This window comes from Pan paniscus, chromosome 9 (assembly GCF_029289425.2).
Source record: "Pan paniscus chromosome 9, NHGRI_mPanPan1-v2.0_pri, whole genome shotgun sequence".
NCBI lineage: Eukaryota > Metazoa > Chordata > Mammalia > Primates > Hominidae > Pan > Pan paniscus.
The window spans coordinates 8,995,431-9,014,482 of record NC_073258.2 but is presented as its reverse complement, the minus strand read 5'-3'; the positions used below and the strand labels follow the sequence as shown (position 1 = coordinate 9,014,482).

Here is a 19,052-nt window from a genome sequence, read left to right as displayed (position 1 = left end):
TCTCTAAAGTGGCATCTGGGTATAGAGAGGAGGGCTTATGTGACCTTTTGATGTTAGACTGAAGGGATCCTCAAGCCTAACACTGGCTTTCGTTGTGCACAAGTTGGAATCCTCTGGGTAGTTGGCTCAGTTTCATACCTGGGCATTCTGCCAACATTTGCCTCTAAAGCTGATGAATTTGTGGTCTTGTGCCCCCTGTTCCTCCCCACTCCCCCCAGTTTGGCCCTCTCTCAACAACTCTCTTTGGTGCTGGAAACCCCAGTGATTCTCTGCCGCATACTCCTGTGGGCCTACAGCCTCTCTAGTCAGTATCTACGCCATATAGGGATTAAGAGACACCTCTTCCTGACCATGCTGCTCTGCTCTCTTAATGCTGTTGGGACCACAGTTAGTCCATCCGTGCTACAGAACAGCTTCCTTCCACAGTCCCAGTAGGGAAAAGGCAAAAGCCTCTTTGCCCTTGGCGCTGCTGCTTCCTTCTCTGAGGCTTCGCAGCCCCAGGTCAGGTTGATTACATCATATTCTTCCCTTTCTTGTCTCTACTCCATTTACCCCCGTTCATGAGAATGGGAAGAGACATATTTCTCCCCTTTGTCAAGCCTCTTACTTCTTCCTTCCTTTCATTGTTTGGGATTTTAACTTCCTAATGGGATTTTAATTGCTCTAGTAGAACTTAATAGTGCAATTATCAAATCTGGAACATTTTTACATAGCAGTCATTGTATTTGGGCTATGCTGTCATATGGAATTCATTTAATAATCTCTACTAGACAAAGTTTAACAACTTGGCTGGGCATAATTCAAGAATGACTTCAGTCTAGAAAATGGCATGGATTTGTAGAAAATATTCTAACCAATTTCAGATGGTTTTACAGATATCTCACTATTGTTCCCTGCTCCCACTGGAGGACAAATAGTGGTAATGGTAAACATAGACAGGTGGTTCATTTTTCCAAACGGACTTCTTTTAATACTCTACTTATCTCCTTTCCTGAAGGCACAGCCATGCACCCTAGTTGACTGTAGAAAAGGGCTCTGAGGAAAGTGGGAGTTTTTGCCTCTCTGCTCAGCCTTTTGTTAAAGAACATCAGTTGCACCACACTCACTGGTGAGTTACCATTTTGAAGAGGTTGTGAAGAGTGATGCTCAGTGCAGGCACACCTCATTTTATTTTTTGCTGTGCTTTATTGCACATCATAGTGTGTTTTATAAAAATTGAAGATTTGTGGCAACCCCGTTTTGAGCTAGTCTATCAGCACTATTTTCCCAATAGCATGTGCTTACTTTTTGTCTCTGTGTCACATTTTGATAATTCTTACAGTATTTCAAACCTTTGCATTATTATTATATCAGTGTGATCAGTGATCTTTGATGTTGGTATTGTAATCATTTGGGGGCACCGCAGGCTGCACTCACATGAGATGGCAAACTTAATCGATAAATGTCGTGTGTGTTTTGACTGCTTCACTGACCGCCTGTTCCCCCATCTCTCTCCCTCTTGTTGGGCCTCCCTGCTCCCTGAGACAAACAATATAGAAATTAGTCCAATTAATAATCCAACAGTGGCTTCTAGGTGTTCAAGTGAAAGGAAGAGTTGCATGTCTCTCACTTTAAATCAAAAGCTAAAAATGACTAAGCTCGGTGAGGGAGGCAGGTCAAAAGCCACGGTAAGCTGCAAACTAGGTTTCTTGTGCCAGTTAGCCAAGTTGTGAATGCAAGGAAAAAGTTCTTGAAGGAAATTAAAAGTGCAATTCCTGTGAACATGTGACTGATAAAGCAAAACACAGCCTTACTGCTGATATGGAGGAAGTTTTAGTGATCTGGATAGCAGATCAAACCAGCCACAACATTCCTTTAAGCCAAAGCCTAATCCAGGACAAGGCCCTTATTCTCTTCAATTCTATGAAGGCTGAGAGAGGCAAGGAAGCTGCAGAATAAAAGTCTGAAGTTTGCAGAGATTGGTTCATGAAGTTTAAGGAAAGCCATTTCCATAACATAAAACTGCAAGGTGAAACAGCAAGTGCTAATGTGGAAGCTGCAGTGAATTGATGAAAGTGGCTACACCAAACAACAGATTTCCCATGTAGATGAAACACCCTTCTGTTGGAAGGAGATGGCATCTAGGACTTATTGTAGCTAGAGAAGAGAAGACAATGCCTGGCGTCAAAGCTTCAAAGGACAGGCTGACCTTCTGTTAGGGGCCAGTGTAGCTGGTGACTTTAAGTTGAAGCCAATGCTCATTTAACATTCGGAAAATCCTAGGGCCCTTAAGAATTATGCTAAATCTGCTATGTCTGTGCTCTCTTAATGGAACAACAAAGCCTGTATGACAGTACATCGGTTTACAGCATGGTTTACTGACTATCTTAAGCCTACTGTTAAGACCTACTGCTCAGAACAAAAAGATTCTTTTAAAGATTTTGCTGCTCATTGGCAATACACCGAAGAGCTCTGATGGACATGTACAAGGAGATTAATGTTGTTTTCATGCCGGCTATCACAACATCTATTGTGCAGCTCATGGATCAGAGAGTAATTTTGACTTTCAGATCTTATTAAGAAATACATTTGTAAGGCTATTGCTGCTATAGTCTTACAGTGTTATTAAGAAATTCATTTTGTAAAGAAATGAAAATTTAAAAAAAGAAATACATTTTGTGAGACTATTGCTGCTATAGGAACCACTATAGATAGTGATTCCTCCAACGGATCTGGGCAAAGTAAATCGAAAACCTTCTGGAAAGGATTCACCATTCTAGATGCCATTAAGAACATTTTTGATTCATGATAGGAGGTCAAAATATCAATATTAACAGGAGTTTGGAAGAAGTTGATTCAACTCTCATGGATGATTTTGAGGAGTTCAAGACTTCATTGGAGGAAGTAACTGCAGATGTGGAAGCAGCAAGAGAATTGGAATAAGAAGTGGAGCCTGAAGATATGACTGAGTTACTGTAATCTCATGATAAAACTTTAACGGGTGAGCAGTTGCTCTTATGGATCAGCAAAGAAAGTGGTTTCTTGAGATGGGATCTATACTTCTGATGCTGTGAACATTGTTGAAATGACAACAAATGATTTAGAATATTACATAAACTTAGTTAATAAAGGAACAGCAGGGTTTGAGAGGATTAACTCCAATTTTGAAATAAGTTCTGTAGGTAAAATGCTGTAGAACACCATCACATGCCACAGACAAATTCTTCATGAAAATATGAGTCCATTGATATGGACTCATATTCACTGTTGTTTTATTTTAAGAAATTGCCACAACCTTCAGCAGTCACCACCCTGATCAGCAGCTATCAATATTAAGGCAAAAAAGATTACTAGCAAAAAGATTACTATTTGCTGAAGGCTCAGATGATTATTAGCATTTTTAGCAATAAAGTATTTTTAAACTAAGGTATGCAATTTTTTTTTTTTTTTTTTAGACAGGGTCTTGCTCTGTCACCCAGGCTGGAGTACAGTGGCACAATCTCGGCTCGCTGCAACCTCCACCTCCTGGGTTCAAGAGATTCTTCTGCTGCCTCAGTCTCCTGAGTAGCTTGGATTACAGGTGCCCGTCACCACACCTCGCTAATTTTTGTATTTTTAGTAGAGACAGGGTTTCACCATGTTGGCCAGGCTGGTATACCTTGTTTTTTTTTTTAACTTAACATAATGCTATTTCATGCTTAATAGACTACAATATAGTGTAAATGTAACCCATATGCAGTGGGAAACCAAAAAGTTCATGTGACTTGCAATATTCGCCTTATTGTGGTGGTCTGGAACCAAACCCACAATAGCTTCAAGTATGCCTGTATACACTTCTGTTTGCATTTCTTCCCACCACGTAGCTGGTACCTAGCCATAGAGCAAGGGAGCTAAGTTTATTAATACTACGTAAGTTTTGATGCTTGGGGGCAAGGAGTGAAGCTCATATAGGCCTTTGGTTCTGCCATACTCTAACTCAACTTTTGTCGGACAGGCTCGCCCTGGCCTAGCATGCAGTCATGCAACTAATAATAACAGAAAATATCAAAGCAGCAGAACTCTTGATTCCTTAGCTCCAGCTGCTTGCTCCCTCAAATTTCCCATCTCAGTTAATGACACATGATACACCTAGTTTCTCAAGCTTAAAATCCAAATCACCCTAGATTCTTCCTCTTCCTTTATTCTCCACATCCATTCCATCAGTCCTGCTGGTTTTACCTCCAGAATATTTCTTAAATCTGTCAATTCTTCATCTCTATTTAAACCCTTGCCCAAACTCCATTATCCCTTACTTGAATTACTTCAATTGGGTCCAAATAGATCTTCTGCCTTGTCACCCTGGCTTTTCTAGCATCCATCCACCATAGAATAGGCAGAGTGACCTTTGAAAAAATGCAAATTAGATCATATACTCTCCCACCTACTATTTGACAATACATTCTCATTATACTTTTGAAAAATACAAGATCATCACCATGGCCACGTGAGCCACCCCTTTCTATACGTTCCCATCATTTTGGGTCGCTCTGCCCCTCACTCGCCATGCTCTGGCTGCATACGCTGTTTCTTGAACACTTCAAGGTTGTTCCTGCCTCAAGACTTTTGTACCTACTGAGGGCTCTACCTGAATGAATATTCCTTCTAGATCTTTAAATAGCTACTTTCAAATATGCAGAAAGCTTCCTTGACCACTCAGATTATACTAACTGCTCCCGTCTCATCACATACCCTCTTGACGCATCGGTCTATTTTGTTTTCTTTATAGGACTTCAAAATCATCAAAATTATTTATATGTTGGCCTTTTATTGCCTGTTGCCCTACACTAGAATAACCTTATTAGCACATAGAAGAGTACCTGGTTCCAAGGAGTGCTCAATGAATAATTGTTGAATGAACATAGGACCTTGTATCTTACTTGGCTTTTTTCATATGCATGACTCACTGAGAGAATCCATCGTAGGAGAGGAATGAGTGGTAGGGCAGGATTGAGGCATTGCCAAGAACACCACTAAATGCCTTAAGAAAGAATTTTGAGTGCTAATGTTCTCCTTTCAAACATATCCCTTGTGGATTTAGCACAAGTGCTGAGACCACAGTAGAGAGCGGGGCAAGGATTTAGGATTCTGTGTGTCAGCCACTGCTGGGTCTGCCTAGCTTCTTGGATACATGATTAACACCAAGTCCCACCCCACCCCAAGTGTACCCACACTTTCCCCTTCCCAGCTGCCAGGCACATGCCCTCTTCTACCTTCGGTGTGAATATACCTCCTCTTTTCTCAGTTATGCACACTGTACCTTTCTCCTAGTGTGTCACATTCTGCCTTCTTGGTGTGCACACACCCTACTCTACCCCCATATCTCAGAAATCTTTCATGGAATCACTACAACTTTATTTTGGTAGACGGGCTCAAGACAGGGGTGGGCTGCACACATGGACCCTCCTTTGGACACAGGTGTTGGGGGTGAGCTTGGTGGGTAAGGGCAGATGCATCACGATGTTCCTGCTCTGCAGCTTAGCGGTGCCAAGGGGCCCTCCCATGTACACAGGACACGAGTACACAGTCAGGTCGGCTGGGGCTGGCAGGTCACTGGTGCCCGGGGCCTGTGTGCTGATGCTGACGGGAGGCAGAGGGCTGGGTTGGCTGGAAGGACTGTCCTGCAAGGCTCCAGCTATTGGGTCCCACTCCGCATGTAGGACCTGTAGCCCGATCAGCAGCAGCCCTCTCTCTGGAACCGTGGGGTTTGGACCATTCTCCACCTGGGGGCGTCAGAAGCTGGTCAGGCAAGGCTAGGAAGCTGGGAGGTGGCAGGTGGGAAGTGGGGGTTAGCGGGTAGGAGGTCGTGGTGGAGCGAGATCGGAGAAGCTAGCAGGGTTTCCGAGGGGCAAGATCACCAAGAAGGGGTAACTGCGAGGTGTAATTAGAGACTTCGAGGGGACTGGAACCGCGAACGAGGGGCGGCGCGAAGATACCCTGAAGTGCAGAGGGTTGCTGTTCATCTCCAGACGTTTATACTGGAGCTGACTGGAGACCGAGCCTCGGCTACCAGGGAAATTCGAGCTGGGCACATTCTGGTCCAGGGCAGCTTCCCCACGCAATGCCAGCAGCAGGCGGCGCGGGTGGCGAAAGGCTGACAGGTGGAAGACGCGCTCTGGTACATCACTGCTCGCGTCCGCGCCCACGCCCAAGTAACGAACCAACAGTTGCCCACGGCGCGACAACTGTCGCAGCCAGTGCCAGGGCGGCTGCGGACCGGCCGGCGCATGAGGTCGCCAAGGCAAGGGTAGGCGGCCAGTCCAGAGAGCGTGGGCCACCGCAGCACAGCGGCGGGAGGGGCACGGGGGTGCGCCCTTCAGCTGCTGCAACAGGCAATCAAGGTCGCGTTGTAGCGTGCCCACCAACTGGCTCAGTTCTAGAGCCTCGGTCTCTAAGACGCCCTCCAGAGGCCGCCGTGCATTTGGCCCCAGCACTGACCACGGGGCGCCAGACTCGTCTTGGCGAATCACGTGGGTCAGCAGATCGTGCAGTGACTCCAGCCTCCGGTTGACTTGCACTAGGCGTTGCCGCAGTCGCCTTTCCGCAAGCTGGGCGCCTCTTCGAGACTCAGGAACCCACACGGGTGAACTCCGCTGCAGCGCACTCAAGAGAGCGCGACTCTGGCGTCGCAACAGCCAGGCTTGGGGGCCCTCAGTCAGTCCGCAGAGCCGGGGTTCAGGTGGTGAGGGCAGTAGGTGCATCTGGGCCTTGCACTCTGCCATTGCATCCAGCTCCCTTAGCTCTTGGGGATAGAGGTGAGGGGTGAGGGACAAGATGGACTCTCCCCACCCTAGACTCGAGAGAGTAGGCCTTCCTCTGATCCTTTACTGCCATCACCCCCATAACAGTATGAATATTACCCCCTCATATACCTTTATTGAGACTGCTGTCCACATTTCTGTGGGGGGTGGCATTGCATTGCACTATTCCCTACCCCAAAACAGATACCTGAGTGAGGCTTACCTGGGAGGGGCATGAGCGTGGCCAGCAAAGACTGAGGTGTGTGTGGCTGGACCCAGCTCCCGCTACTGGGGCTCAGGCAGGCTTGTGTGAGGCTAATCAGGGCCTCCCTGTCCTCAGTGTCCCCCAGAGGACCCCCGTAGAAAACTGAAGCTGAAGATGAGGTTAGAGTCTCTCAGTTCCAGTACCTTCAGTTTCCACCACCGCCAAAACCAAAGCTGTGAATTATATCCCACCCCCACCCTCTTCTAGGCTCTCCTGGGGGCTGATGACTCCAAGGGGGAGAGGAAGGGTCTCACCAGCCAGCTCTTGCACGGCAGCACGGGGATTGCTAAGACTTGCCCACAGCTGATCTTGGGTCTGAAGAACCTGGGTTAGAGTCGCTTGACTCCTAGAGAAGGGGAGCGGAAAGCAAGGTTTCACATATCATCTATATGCTGAGGACTGTCAAGTCTTGTCTTCAGTTCAAACCTCTCTCCTGAGCTTCAGGTTCATTGCCACTTGGCACCTCAAATACAACTTGCTTTCAACTGAAATCATCATTTCCCCCCATAAAACCTGTTCCACCTCCTATTTCAGTGAGAGGTACCGCCAGCCACCCAATTATCTAAAGCAAAAATCTGAGAGTCATCCTTGACACCTCCTTCCTCTTCACCCCATATTTATTCTCTATCCCTTCCATGGCTACTACCCTACTACCCATACCACAATCTCTTCCCTGGAGACTTCCAGAGTCTCCTAAAGCTGCTCTGCTTGCCCCCAGTCCTGCCTTCTCTGATCCATTCTCCACGTTGCATCCAGAGTGATCTTTCCAACACACAAAAAGGATATTGTTTCTTCTTCTACTTAAAACCCTTCAGTGGCTTCCCACTGTCTTCAGGATAAAATCAGGCACCTTGCCCTAGTCTTTTTTTTTGAGACAGAGTCTCGCACTGTCACCCAGGCTGGAGTGCAGTGGTGCAATCTCGGCTCACTGCAAGCTCCACCTCCCAGGTTCACGCCATTCTCCTGCCTCAGCCTCCCGAGTAGCTGGGACTACAGGCACCTGCCACCATGCCTGGCTAAGTTTTTGTATTTTTAGTACAGATGGGGTTTCACTGTGTTAGCCAGGATGGTCACGATCTCCTGACCTCGTGATCCACCCGCCTCGCCTCCCAAAGTGCTGGGATTACAGGCATGAGCCACTGTACCTGGCCTACCTTGCCCTAGTCTTAAAGGCCCTTTATAATGAACCTTACTTCTCCCTCCTCAACACCCAGCATGTCCACGTCAACCACACTCAAGTCTCCTCCCTTCTGCTGAGTTTAGGTCCCTCTGCTCAGAAAGGCCCATCTCTACCTGATTAGCCTCTGCTTTTAAGACTCAATTCAAAGTAAAATCTCAAAGTCTTTGGAGAAGCCTTCCTTGACTTCCCCTTGCCCTTGCTCTTTGGAGCTTCCAAAGATGAATTAGTTTTACTCATCCCAGCATATGGAAGATACTCAATGTTTGTTGAGTGATTGACTGAGCAGGAATGGGTGGGGGTCCCTCACCAGCGCCCCCTGTGTGCCTGCAGCCTTGTTCCATAGAGCTGCCGGTGTAGCAGGAGGCCATGGAGGAGGAGCAGAGGTAGTGCCTGGGTGGGGGGTTGCATGTAGAGTACTTGCTGGGCTAGCTCCACACTGTCAATCAAAACATGGCCCAGCTCCAGGGACTGGTTCCAGAAAACAGGCATGGAGTGCTGAGTCAGCACAGCTGGGGAGGAAGGAGAGTGCTGAGTCAGCACAGCACAGTTGCCCTCCCACTTCCAATTTGAGAGCCTGTAGGGGGTTAAGCTCCTCACCTGGCAAAGAAGCACTAGACTCTGCAGGCACAATAAGCCAAAGACGAAAATCTCTGTGAACAGTGCTTACATTCCTGCTTTCAGGTTGGTCTAAAAGCTGTTCTGATTCCAGGTCTGCAACCACTAGAGTCAGACAAGGGTCTGAGATCAGTCCTTGGATAAAGGGTCAGGCAGAAGTCTAGGAATCAGACTTGAGGCTAGGGGTGTCAGGAGTCAGATACAAGGCCAAGTGGACAAGTTTGGTGCTAGGTCACTGGCCATGAGGCCTGAGATTTCAAGCTAAGGCCCAAGTGTAGGATAGGATCCTGGAAGCCAATCTAGGCAATAAACTCACCCTTGGCTCTGCCTAACAGTTCCAGCAAGAGCTGTAGCAGCTCTTTCGGCCAATGGGGCATCAGATGACAGTTGTCCAGCACCAGCCAGTGCCCCTCATACATAGCCTGGGATAGAGTGCTGACCACAACTGAGACTGGGTCCCAGGCTTCAGAGCCCAGGGCTATCACCTGCAGTTGCTTCTGCCCCTGGGGACCAAAAAAGAGATGGCAGCATGACTCAAAGTGATCCTAGGGTGACCTGAGGGACCCAAACTAATGCTACCATGATCCCCAAAGTCCCTGAGTAGTACAGAAAGATCCATGAAAATGCATGGAGGGGGTCCCCCATGCCCCAGCCCACAGGAGCCTGGTCACTCTGTGGCCAAGAAACTAGGTTCAAACCTGCTGATACTTGGCAGCCAGTTTCTGGATGACAGTCAGAGGATGCAGAGTGGCTGAGGGGTGGCCAGGCGGTGGCAACAAGATCAGCATGGGCTGAGTAGCCTGACTATGTTTAAAGGGCATGGTGGGAGCATACATGTTTTCATCCAGGGGCCGACCCAGGAGGCTAGTGGTGAAGTCTGCCAGGGCACCTGCCAGGCACTCAGGTCGCAGAACGCGCCACAGGATCAGCTTCTGGAGGAGGCTGAGTGGCTCAGGCCCTGGCCCAGGTGCAGGACCCAGCACTGTGGATGACAGTGACAGGTAAGCCTGCCAAGCACTGGAGTGGCCTGCCAGGGAGGCACACAGGCCAACAAATGGGGGCAGCAGCTCTAACATCTCACATTCATGCCAGGCTTTTGGCCCAAGCCAGGCCGGTCGAGCCACATCTGAGACTGGCTTGCTGTGGACTGTGCTGGGAGAGGCTGCTAGTCCAGGCCAGAGTGCCAGTCTTTCCAGCTCTGATGCTTTCCCTGTTGCTTGCAGCAGAGCCAAAGCGCCCAATGCACCCACCAAGGGTACTTGGGTAAGGCCCAGTGCAGTCACGGTGCTGCCCAGCAGCTGGCGGGTCAGGTGTGCTCTCAATTGCAGTAGATGGCTGGCCAGGTCCTCCCCGTGATTAATCTCACGTGGCTTCATGCTGTCCAGAGCCTGCTTGGTGACTGCCAGCCAGTTCTCTGGGCTCATACAGAAAAGTGGCAGCAGGTTCTGCAGTTGGCTTAGGGCCTTTACCATGGCCATTCCATGCCAAACCACAGGTCGATAGGGTGCCCACGATACCATCTCCTGTAGTTTCTGCCCTTCTAACTCTTCACAATGAGCACGCAGCTGGCATAGCTTTCCCTGGGCCCTCACTATGTTCCGCAGAAACTTGGCTGGCTTCTGACGCTTCGGATTCTGGAACAGCAGCATCGTCAGCAGCCACTCCTGCATACACTCATTTGTTGGATGGATCTGGCCCTTTCCCACAGACCCCAAACATCTACATTCATCTCCACCCCCTTACCCAGGTCCATCCAATGCTCATCTCAACCCACAGACTGAGCCCCCAAGCACCTCAGCAGCCTCCACAGCCTTGCAGGTATCTAGGGCTCTGATCTTTAGGTCCTGCCAGCGGGTCTCGAGGTCAGGATACTCTCTGCACAAGATTTCATGCAGCATCTGTTCTTCCAGTATTTCCATGTTCAGGCCCAGATCCAACACATTCAGCCCCTTTAGCAGTTCACAACCTAGCGCTTGGGGTAACATGGGAGATGCTTAACCTCTTCCCCTTGGCAGAGCCAGGGGGTAGAGTAGACAGGGAGTATGGCTCCCTGCTATAGACCTGTGCCTGCTCTGGGCCAGGTTGAGTGAAGCCCTCTTAGGGCTGGTGCTGAGGGCCTAGTGTGTCCACACAACTGTGCTGGCAATTTGCCCTCTGGGCCTCACCTTTTTCCATGGCACAGAGGGAGAGGGTGGTGCTGAGATACAGACAGAAGCCAGGCTGCACCTGGGGTGGACTCAGCTGCTCCCGCTGCAGCAGCCATTGCAGTTCTTCGCACCCTAGACCCAGCTCCACATTGGTCAGTAACACAGGCAGGCCTGTGAGAGGGAGGCAAAGGCACCCTACCCACAATGCCAGCACCCATGATCCCCATTCCCCAGGCACGAGGTCTGGCTCTGACCAGCTTCCCTGTGGCTGATAGGAGGGTTCCCACAAGACGCTTCAATATCGTTAGTGCCTGGGATGAAGGATGGGAACTGAAGTTAGACTGAGGTGTGGGAGGCCTGTGGGGTCACAGAATGGGGCAAGTCAAAAAGGGGCCAGGGTGGGTGGGGACCAGTTCTCACCAGAAGCAGCTGCCTCCTGGAGCTGAGAACCCAGCTCTGGGTCAGCACCTGAAAGAACACTAAGGTAGGGAAGAGATGGAAGCTGAGTCTCACAGGCTGGCTTTGACCCCTGGCTCTCTGTCTCCTCCTCCTCTTTCTCTTCATTTTCCTCTTGCTCTTTCTCCTGCTCATTTTTTCTTTCCTCTGCCTTCTGCTCTTTCGTCTGGTCCTTAGCCTCATTACTCTCTTCACTCTCATCATCTTCCTCTTTCATGTCCGTTTTACTCTCTCTCTTTTGATTTCTCATGAGGCCTTTCCCTGGGGCAGAAAGATTCAGAGGAGCTCTTCTTAGGGGGGGAATCAGACTCCTTAGGGGAGGAATTCACTGAAGGGCTCCATTTCATGAGGAAAGGTCTGCAGGAAGACATCTTAGGAAAGTTGCTTAAGCTCTCTATGACTCAATTTTCTTATCTGCAAAATGGGGTTGATATTAGTGGCGACCTCATAGGGTTACTGTGAAGATTAAATGAAATGATACATAGAAAACACTTAGATGTGCACGTAGTGAGCACTCAATAAATGTTGGCTATCACAGTTATTACTCTAAAATTCCAGGGAGGGATCCTATTCATCCTCTGTCTTCACATAGCCTCTCTTCTGTATTTTCTATGCCTTTTCTTCTGCCTCTTGTAAGGGCACTTGCAGGATTTAGGGCCCATCCGGATAAGAATCAGGGTGATCTCATTCAAAGTCCTTAACTTAATTACATCTGAAAGGACCCCTTTCCAAATAAGGTCACATTTTTCTCACAAACTCAATCCCCAGCCTCTTCTTCTGGGAAATAAACACTCTATTCCTTTTCCTAGAAAATGTTCCTTCCCATACTCCACCCAGATGGGTCCCCGATCCAAACAGAGCCAACAGAAATATTCCCCAGGATTTCTGAACATTGGATAAATTTGGGTAGTGCTGAGTAGACCAGGGAAGTGGAAGATCATGGACCAATCAGTCATGTAGATTCAGAATCATTGTCATAAAGAGAAAAAATAAATGTGACCAAATTTATTCCTATAGTATAGGCTGGTGAAATCTGGGACATCCTGATCACAAAAATACAGTGTCCTCATTATGAAGGGAAAGACCACATGAGGCTGAGTGTTGGGCAGTTCAGATACTCCGGAAGCATTGCATTTATTATGCCTGCTTACCTCTACCCTCAGTGGGGGCTGGTGCAAAAGATCTATTCTCTTCCAGAGGCAGCGGGTCCAACCAGATGAGGGCCTGGTTGCTGGGGTCAAGCAGCAGAGGCCAACGGCAACTACTGTAGTGTGTGGGGCTTCGCAGAAGCAAGCCTGCCAGGTGGGCCGACTTTGCCTGTGGCTTCAGGTTTCCATCCCACTGGTACTGTTCCGATTCAGAGCTCAGCAAGGACAGAATACTGAAGGGAGCGTGTGTAGCCAGCAGGGGGTTCTTTGGTGGTACGCTGACAGATTTTTGCTTCCGCTTCAGTGCCTGTGCCACATCATCTGGGCCCAGAGCCTCCTGAAAGCCCCTACACAGAGCTAACCACTTGTCCAGTAGCTCTTGGCGCCGCAATGGTGGGAAGGGACCCAGGTAGACGATGGCAGCTGAACATAGGAGAGTATCTCCGAACACAGTCATGCAGCGTCCCTTCAGCTTCTGGAGTGGAAGGGAAGACCAGAGGCTGTGTAGGCCAGTGAGGAGGGTGCAGGCAGAGATATGGCAGAGGGAGGGCAAGGTGGGGTGTGGAGGAAAGTACGGCAAGGAGTGCAGAGAGGGACAGAGGGAGGCAGTGAGGGCACAGGGAGGAGCAGGCGAACGGCATAAAAGGAACTTTGGGGGAGACATCTGGGAGGGGGATGGTTACCTGGAGCTGTGTAGTCCAGGCACGCATAGGCGTGAGCAGTGCAGCCTTCATGGGCCATTTGTGATACTGCCCACACTGTGCTTGACTGAGGGTCTTTGCCACGCAGTTGTGGGAAGCTTGGGCATCCTCCACCATCTTAGCCAGGGCCAAATTATGCTCCAGGGTCTCCTGGGCCTGAAACTGGTAGTAGCCCAGGCGGGCCTGCTCCCGAGTGAGTGTTGCCTCCACTTGCTGCAGCAGCAGGCCCGTGGGCAGTCCCCGGCAATGTGCCAGCCCATAGTGCAGAACAGCCCAGAGCCAGGCAGCCAGGCTGGCTGCAGGTCGGCTCACTGCCCGCAGGGCTGCATCGTTCATACCTGGAGCCTTCAGAATTAGATGTAACTTTATCAGCTCTGAGTCTGTTATCTTCTCCTTGGGGAAGAACACCAGCTCCTGGAAGGATGTATGTTAAAGGGATGGGGAGGACACGGGTGCTCTGGACCTTGACCCAACAGTTTAGCCTTGCCAAGTGTCCCTTTTATGCCTCCCCTATCCTCCTTCATTGTGCTCCACCCTTCCTACCTGATAAAAATCCTCAGTGCATAACAGCTGTTTGGCACTGGCCCAGCCTGTTTCATGGTGGAACAAGTCACACATTGCATCAGTCACCCGGACCACAGATTCTGGTGGTGCTCGATAGCTCCGTATCTCCTCAAAGTCAGCCATCTGCAGCTGGCTCAGAGGCCCCAGAAATGCCTTGCTCATCTAAATGAGGAGAGATACCCTCTGAAGTGAGCTCCTGAGATGTTCTGTTCTTCCTTCAAGGTGTCTTTAGGGGAATCATCTCCTTGGAGTCCCCATGAGAGGCCACTCCCCAAGCCATCCTATTACCTTTGTCCCCTCCCCCCAGGAGCCTCCATGAGTCACTCCATCCTCTCCTCTTGGTATCCTTAGAGGGGTTGCCCTCTTTCGAGAGAGGAGCAGTGCAGGGCAGGCGGCAGGAAGAGCCCACCTGCTCCAGGAAAGCCTCTTGCTGAGCTTGCAGGGCATCCCGTTGCCTGGCCAGGTTCTCAATGAGGTTCTCTTGATGCCGACACTCTTCCAGCTGCTGCTTGTGTAGGAGCTTGCTTTGCTCTAGCTGCTGCTGAAACATGCTGAGACTCTGCAAAGAGAGATCCAGGCCCTGCAGCTCCAGATCTTGGGGCATGCGGGAAACCCCAGAAGACCCTATGATCCTGGAACTGTAGCACACTCCTCACTTGAAAGACTGACCACGTTGAACTCCAAGTAGGCCACAGAGAGAGGCTGAGCTCTGGGTCTGTCACTTATTAGTCTGTGAGTTATCTAGTAACGCAGCCCCAAGTGTGTGGTTGCTTCTTCTGCAGCCGCTTCACCCGAAGACTATGTGTGTAACAGTTATGTCCCACTACTCTATATTTTAGTTGACCCATTAGCAGCAGTTGTCACAGAAGACAGTTCCCTCCCTCTTGAGGCATCCTCCTCTCTTGGCCTTCATGATACTGTGTTCTCCTTGGGCTTTCTCTAACTTCTCTGGCTGCTCTTTCTCATTCTCTTCCTCTGTCAGCCCTTAATTATTCCTCATCAATTTTTTCAGAGCCTCCTTTCTCTTCTCACTCTACACTTCTAAATGCCCTCCCTAATCTCATGGCTTTGATTCCTACTTACGTTCCAACTGCCAAATCTCTCTCTCTAGCTAGGTTCCCTCCCTGCCCCATACCATGTATTCATTTGCCTAGTGGAAATCTTCCCTTGGGGGTCTCATAGGCCCCTCAGACTCCACATGTCCCCAAATGAATGTATTGGTTATGCCTCCTCAGCTCTCCTGCAATCTGACTCCTCTCCTGTGTATTCTTTTTCTCAGAGAATGGTGGCAAGATTCCCAAGGAACAAACTGAGTTGTTACCCTTGGCTCCATCTCCTGAATCCCCCCAAATCCAGCCCATCTTTGAGACCTTTCAATTCTACCTCCTAAATGCCTCTCGTGTCCACTGCCCTTCCCAACGTCAGTCACTCATGCTCAGGCCCTCTCACTCCCGACCTTCTACACTGGCCTCCTAACTGGTCTCTCAGTTTCCACTCTTACTTCCCTCCTTTTATTCCCCCACTGCAGCCTGGCTGGTTTTCTAAAAACTGAATCATTGTCATTAACACTTGTCACTTCTACATTTGATTGACAATACCCCCATGACCAGGCCCCTACTCATCATTTCAATCTCATCTCTTTTCTCTCTCCTAGCACGCTACTTTCCAGCCATTCCTGACTTTCAGTTCCTCCAATGTGGCACACACTCTTTTGCCTCTAGGCCTTTCACATGCTGTTATATCAACCTGGGACATTCTGTCACTTGGCCCCTTTCAAACACTGATCAGATCTGACCTAACTTTCAGGCATCAACTGTCATGTACTTCATTCATTTGTTTATACAGTTAGTGAATGTTTTTGAGCTCCTACCATGTTATATACACGCTCTGTGCTGCACAGCGGGGCACTCTGCTTTCTCTAGAAAGTTTTTCTTGATATTTGGAGTGCTCTGAACTTACTCTGTTATAACACGGTTCTGTCATTGCCTGGATGAGTCTATATCTTCTTATCTTCTGCTAAACTATAAGCACCAGGAAGGTAAGGATAGTCCCCTATCTCCTCTTATTAGGAAGCAATCTAACCTATTTTTTTCTTTTTTTTCTTTTTTGGAGACAAAGTCTCACTATGTCACCCAAGCTGGAGTGCAGTGGTGCAATCATTTCTCACTGCAGCTTCAACCTCCCAGGCTCAGGTGATCCTCCCACCTCAGACTCCTGAGTAGCTGGAACTACAGATAGGTGCTACCATGCCTGAATAATTTTTTGTAGGACAGTGTTTTGCTGTGTTGCCCAGGCTGGTCTTGAACTCCTGGGCTCAAGTGATCCATTGGCAGTGGCCTTCCAAAGTGCTGGGATTACAGGCATGAGCCACTGTGCCTGGCCTAACCTAATATTAATAGTAACTAACATTTATTGAGCTCTATGTGCCAGCACATTTAAATACTTGACATGTAAGATCTTGTTTAATCCTCATCACAACCTTATAAGGTTAGGGAAGTCTCCCTAACCTTTCTGGATCTTTGTTTTCTCATCTGTAAAGTGAGAAAAGAATAGCTACCTCAGAAAGGTGTGGGCAAGGATTCTATCATCTATCTATCTATCCATCCATCTAGATGTAAATGTAGGCATATATTGACATAGACATAAATATTAAGAAATGCCTGAACAAAAAATAAATTTTTGTTGAGTGCAATAATGACAAAATTAACCAGTTAAATATAAGAGAGTAAAGAGATGGAGGGGCCCAGAATGAGTCCTGGGATTTGGCTCAGTGGGTGGTAATATTAGCCTTTTCTTGGGGTGGGGAACACTGGAAGAAGTACACACTATTACGGCTATTGAATGAACGACCAAGGGATCTGACTCTGAATGACCCTGAGACTACGAACATCTCTTATCCAGACCTTTGGCTTACTGTGTTCTGCTCTGGTGTAACTGACTCACAGATCAAGGAATACTAGGACCCCTAAACCAGATCAACAATCCTGGTGTTAATCATCTTGGGAAAATGTAGGGCAAAAAACTGGGAAAGGGGATTTCTGTTGCTCTCTGACTTTCTTTTCTTTCTTTGCAACTTAACTGAGTCTTGAGGTCTAATCTAAGCTGTTCATCCTAGGTGGTGAATAGTAGGAGGGCACCAGTACCTTTAAAACTCCAGGGGATACCATTTATGTAAAACACAGTGAAAACCATATTAGTAGACACGACATACGCCATGTCTCTGGAGTTGTGTGGCACTGGATGATAGTCCTAAAGGCACTTATCAGAAGAGCTGGCTAGGTATTAGGAGCTTAAGACCTGAAACCCTAGTAGAAAGATTATCTGAGTGTGAGATGGGCACTAGTTCACTGCTCTGAAGTTATACCAGAATATTTATCAACATCTTGTGTAAAAGATGCTATTTTAGAATTCTTCCTATTAAAAACAAAACTGCTCTTTAGTTTGGGAAAACACCTTTAACTAGGAGTATTTGGCTTTAGAAGGTGTGATAAGCCCTATCATCACCAATTTTAGCCAGATATAAGAAGTTTGTTTATTCAAAGAATAAGATTGTTCTGTATGACAGCAAAAGGTTTTGAGGTTTCAACTAGAAGGGAGTGCTAAAGGAAAAATGGGACGGCTCAAAAACATTGTAGAGCAGGTGTTAGAGAGATGAGAGAGGAAAGGAAAAGTTGGTCACTGGAAAATGCCTGGTAGAGGAGGGTGAGTAAGACAATTGAGGACACTCTTGTCTAGTATACCATTATAAATTTACTTCTGGTTTTATGCTATAATACAAATTTCTCCCTGCTGCCATCACCCATCTACATGTCCTCACTGTATACAACAGTTTTGTTTGTTGCTTTTGTGGAAGAAAGGGTATGGGGACAAAGAGTTATGGAAAAAGAGGATAACTCTAAGAGGTGAGTGAGTGGTGACTGAGATGTAATGCCTGCCCCAACCCCCATGGGAATCTACAGAGATCTTGGCAGCATACTGAACGTCACATGATCATGGTACTGGGGGCAGCCAGAAGCAGATGCTTGGGTTTCACCTGTTATGAAGAATCAATCTGGTCTTAGCTGTATCATGGGAAACTTTTGAACCTAAGCTGTAAAGGAGGAGGCAGCGGAGATCAGAGAGATTTCCTAGGGAAAGGGGAAGCTTAGGGGGACAAGAATTAAGGTTCATTCTGGTTGCTTCCTTTCAAGTCCCCTTTTGGGCTCCTGCTTTGACACCACCATGGAAGCCTCAAAATCATCTCCTTACCTTGCCGGAGTCTTTCAGCTGCTGTTCCAAGTCAAAGATCAGATTGGCATGGGTACCGTGCTCCTTAGTCAGCATTCTCAGATTCTCCAAGGCATGCTGGATCCTGGAGATACAATGTGCTGGTGAGGAAACCCAAAGGAGCAGAAGGAGGTACACTGCAGGGGACGGGACACTCACCGCTGGGCCTTGTTCTTAATCTTCAGGATTGTCTGTTGCTGCAGCATCAGGAAAGTGTCCAGGAAGTCTAGGAAGGTCTTGGGGGTGACGAGTGGCAATGCAGGGCACAGGTGCTCATGGTAGTGGGTGGCCGAAAGGTGGATAAGAGCCATGGCTTTGGCCACACTGGGAATTGAGGCCTGGAGGTCTGGGTACTTCCAGGAGCCTGCAATGGGCATGGCTTTAGCCTCACTCTGTGAGCTTGTAGGAAAACAGGAAAGGAAAGGGATCCTCTCCTAGCTCAGGAAGAAGGGTAGGAAATGTGAAGGGGGCTCTGTAGGCTCTAGAGAGGGAGAGAGAGAGACTGACCTAGGTAATAACCCTCATTAGAGCCTGGTAGAGATAAGTGGTAAGGACAAGTAAAAAGGGCTTACCGTCATCAAGGGGTACACTCTGAGCACCCTCCAGGTGATGCTGGGCCACCTTGACCAGGGCAGCTTGGTCCCAGGGTTCATAGCGGTCAATGCTGGCAGTGGCCAGTTGAAGGAGCCTCAGGAAAAGGGTGGAGGGCAGCTGCTTGTGGGCCTGTTTATCTCCAATCAGGAAGAACAGGTGAAGGTGGCTGCACACTTGCTGGTGGAACCTGTGGGCCAGGGCTCAGCTAATGTCCTCCCCTTTACCTTTGCTTGCCCCTCCTGGCCCCAGTCCCAGCCAGACCACTTAGCCCCAATCTTCTCAGCCCTCATGGCAGCCCACAGAATTCCTTTTGGCCTTTTGGCCAAGACAGCGTAAGAGCAGAGCAGATTCGCATATGGGG

The 19,052-nt window shown here is 48.5% G+C and overlaps 2 protein-coding genes across 6 annotated transcripts in view; one reads left to right on the top strand and one right to left on the bottom strand.

Annotated features, from left to right (window-relative positions):
• The window catches only part of RRP8 (ribosomal RNA processing 8), a 106,954-nt gene that overhangs the window by 26,376 nt on the left and 61,526 nt on the right, over positions 1-19,052 (top strand). The gene's annotated exons all lie outside the window — the stretch shown is intronic.
• The window catches only part of DNHD1 (dynein heavy chain domain 1), a 74,802-nt gene continuing 61,098 nt past the window's right edge, over positions 5,349-19,052 (bottom strand). The window contains exons 27-44 of the mRNA XM_055095168.2: positions 18,670-18,878; positions 18,257-18,461; positions 18,080-18,182; positions 14,241-14,390; positions 13,811-13,993; positions 13,250-13,681; positions 12,570-13,041; positions 11,383-11,679; positions 10,981-11,133; positions 10,609-10,787; positions 9,514-10,479; positions 9,132-9,318; positions 8,798-8,920; positions 8,508-8,709; positions 7,275-7,366; positions 6,979-7,128; positions 5,952-6,757; positions 5,349-5,738 (exon numbers count right to left, since the gene is read on the bottom strand). Coding sequence (XP_054951143.2) covers positions 5,388-5,738; positions 5,952-6,757; positions 6,979-7,128; positions 7,275-7,366; positions 8,508-8,709; positions 8,798-8,920; positions 9,132-9,318; positions 9,514-10,479; positions 10,609-10,787; positions 10,981-11,133; positions 11,383-11,679; positions 12,570-13,041; positions 13,250-13,681; positions 13,811-13,993; positions 14,241-14,390; positions 18,080-18,182; positions 18,257-18,461; positions 18,670-18,878 — 5,260 coding nt within the window. The 3' untranslated portion in view covers positions 5,349-5,387. The remainder of the gene's footprint in view (positions 5,739-5,951; positions 6,758-6,978; positions 7,129-7,274; positions 7,367-8,507; positions 8,710-8,797; positions 8,921-9,131; positions 9,319-9,513; positions 10,480-10,608; positions 10,788-10,980; positions 11,134-11,382; positions 11,680-12,569; positions 13,042-13,249; positions 13,682-13,810; positions 13,994-14,240; positions 14,391-18,079; positions 18,183-18,256; positions 18,462-18,669; positions 18,879-19,052) is intronic.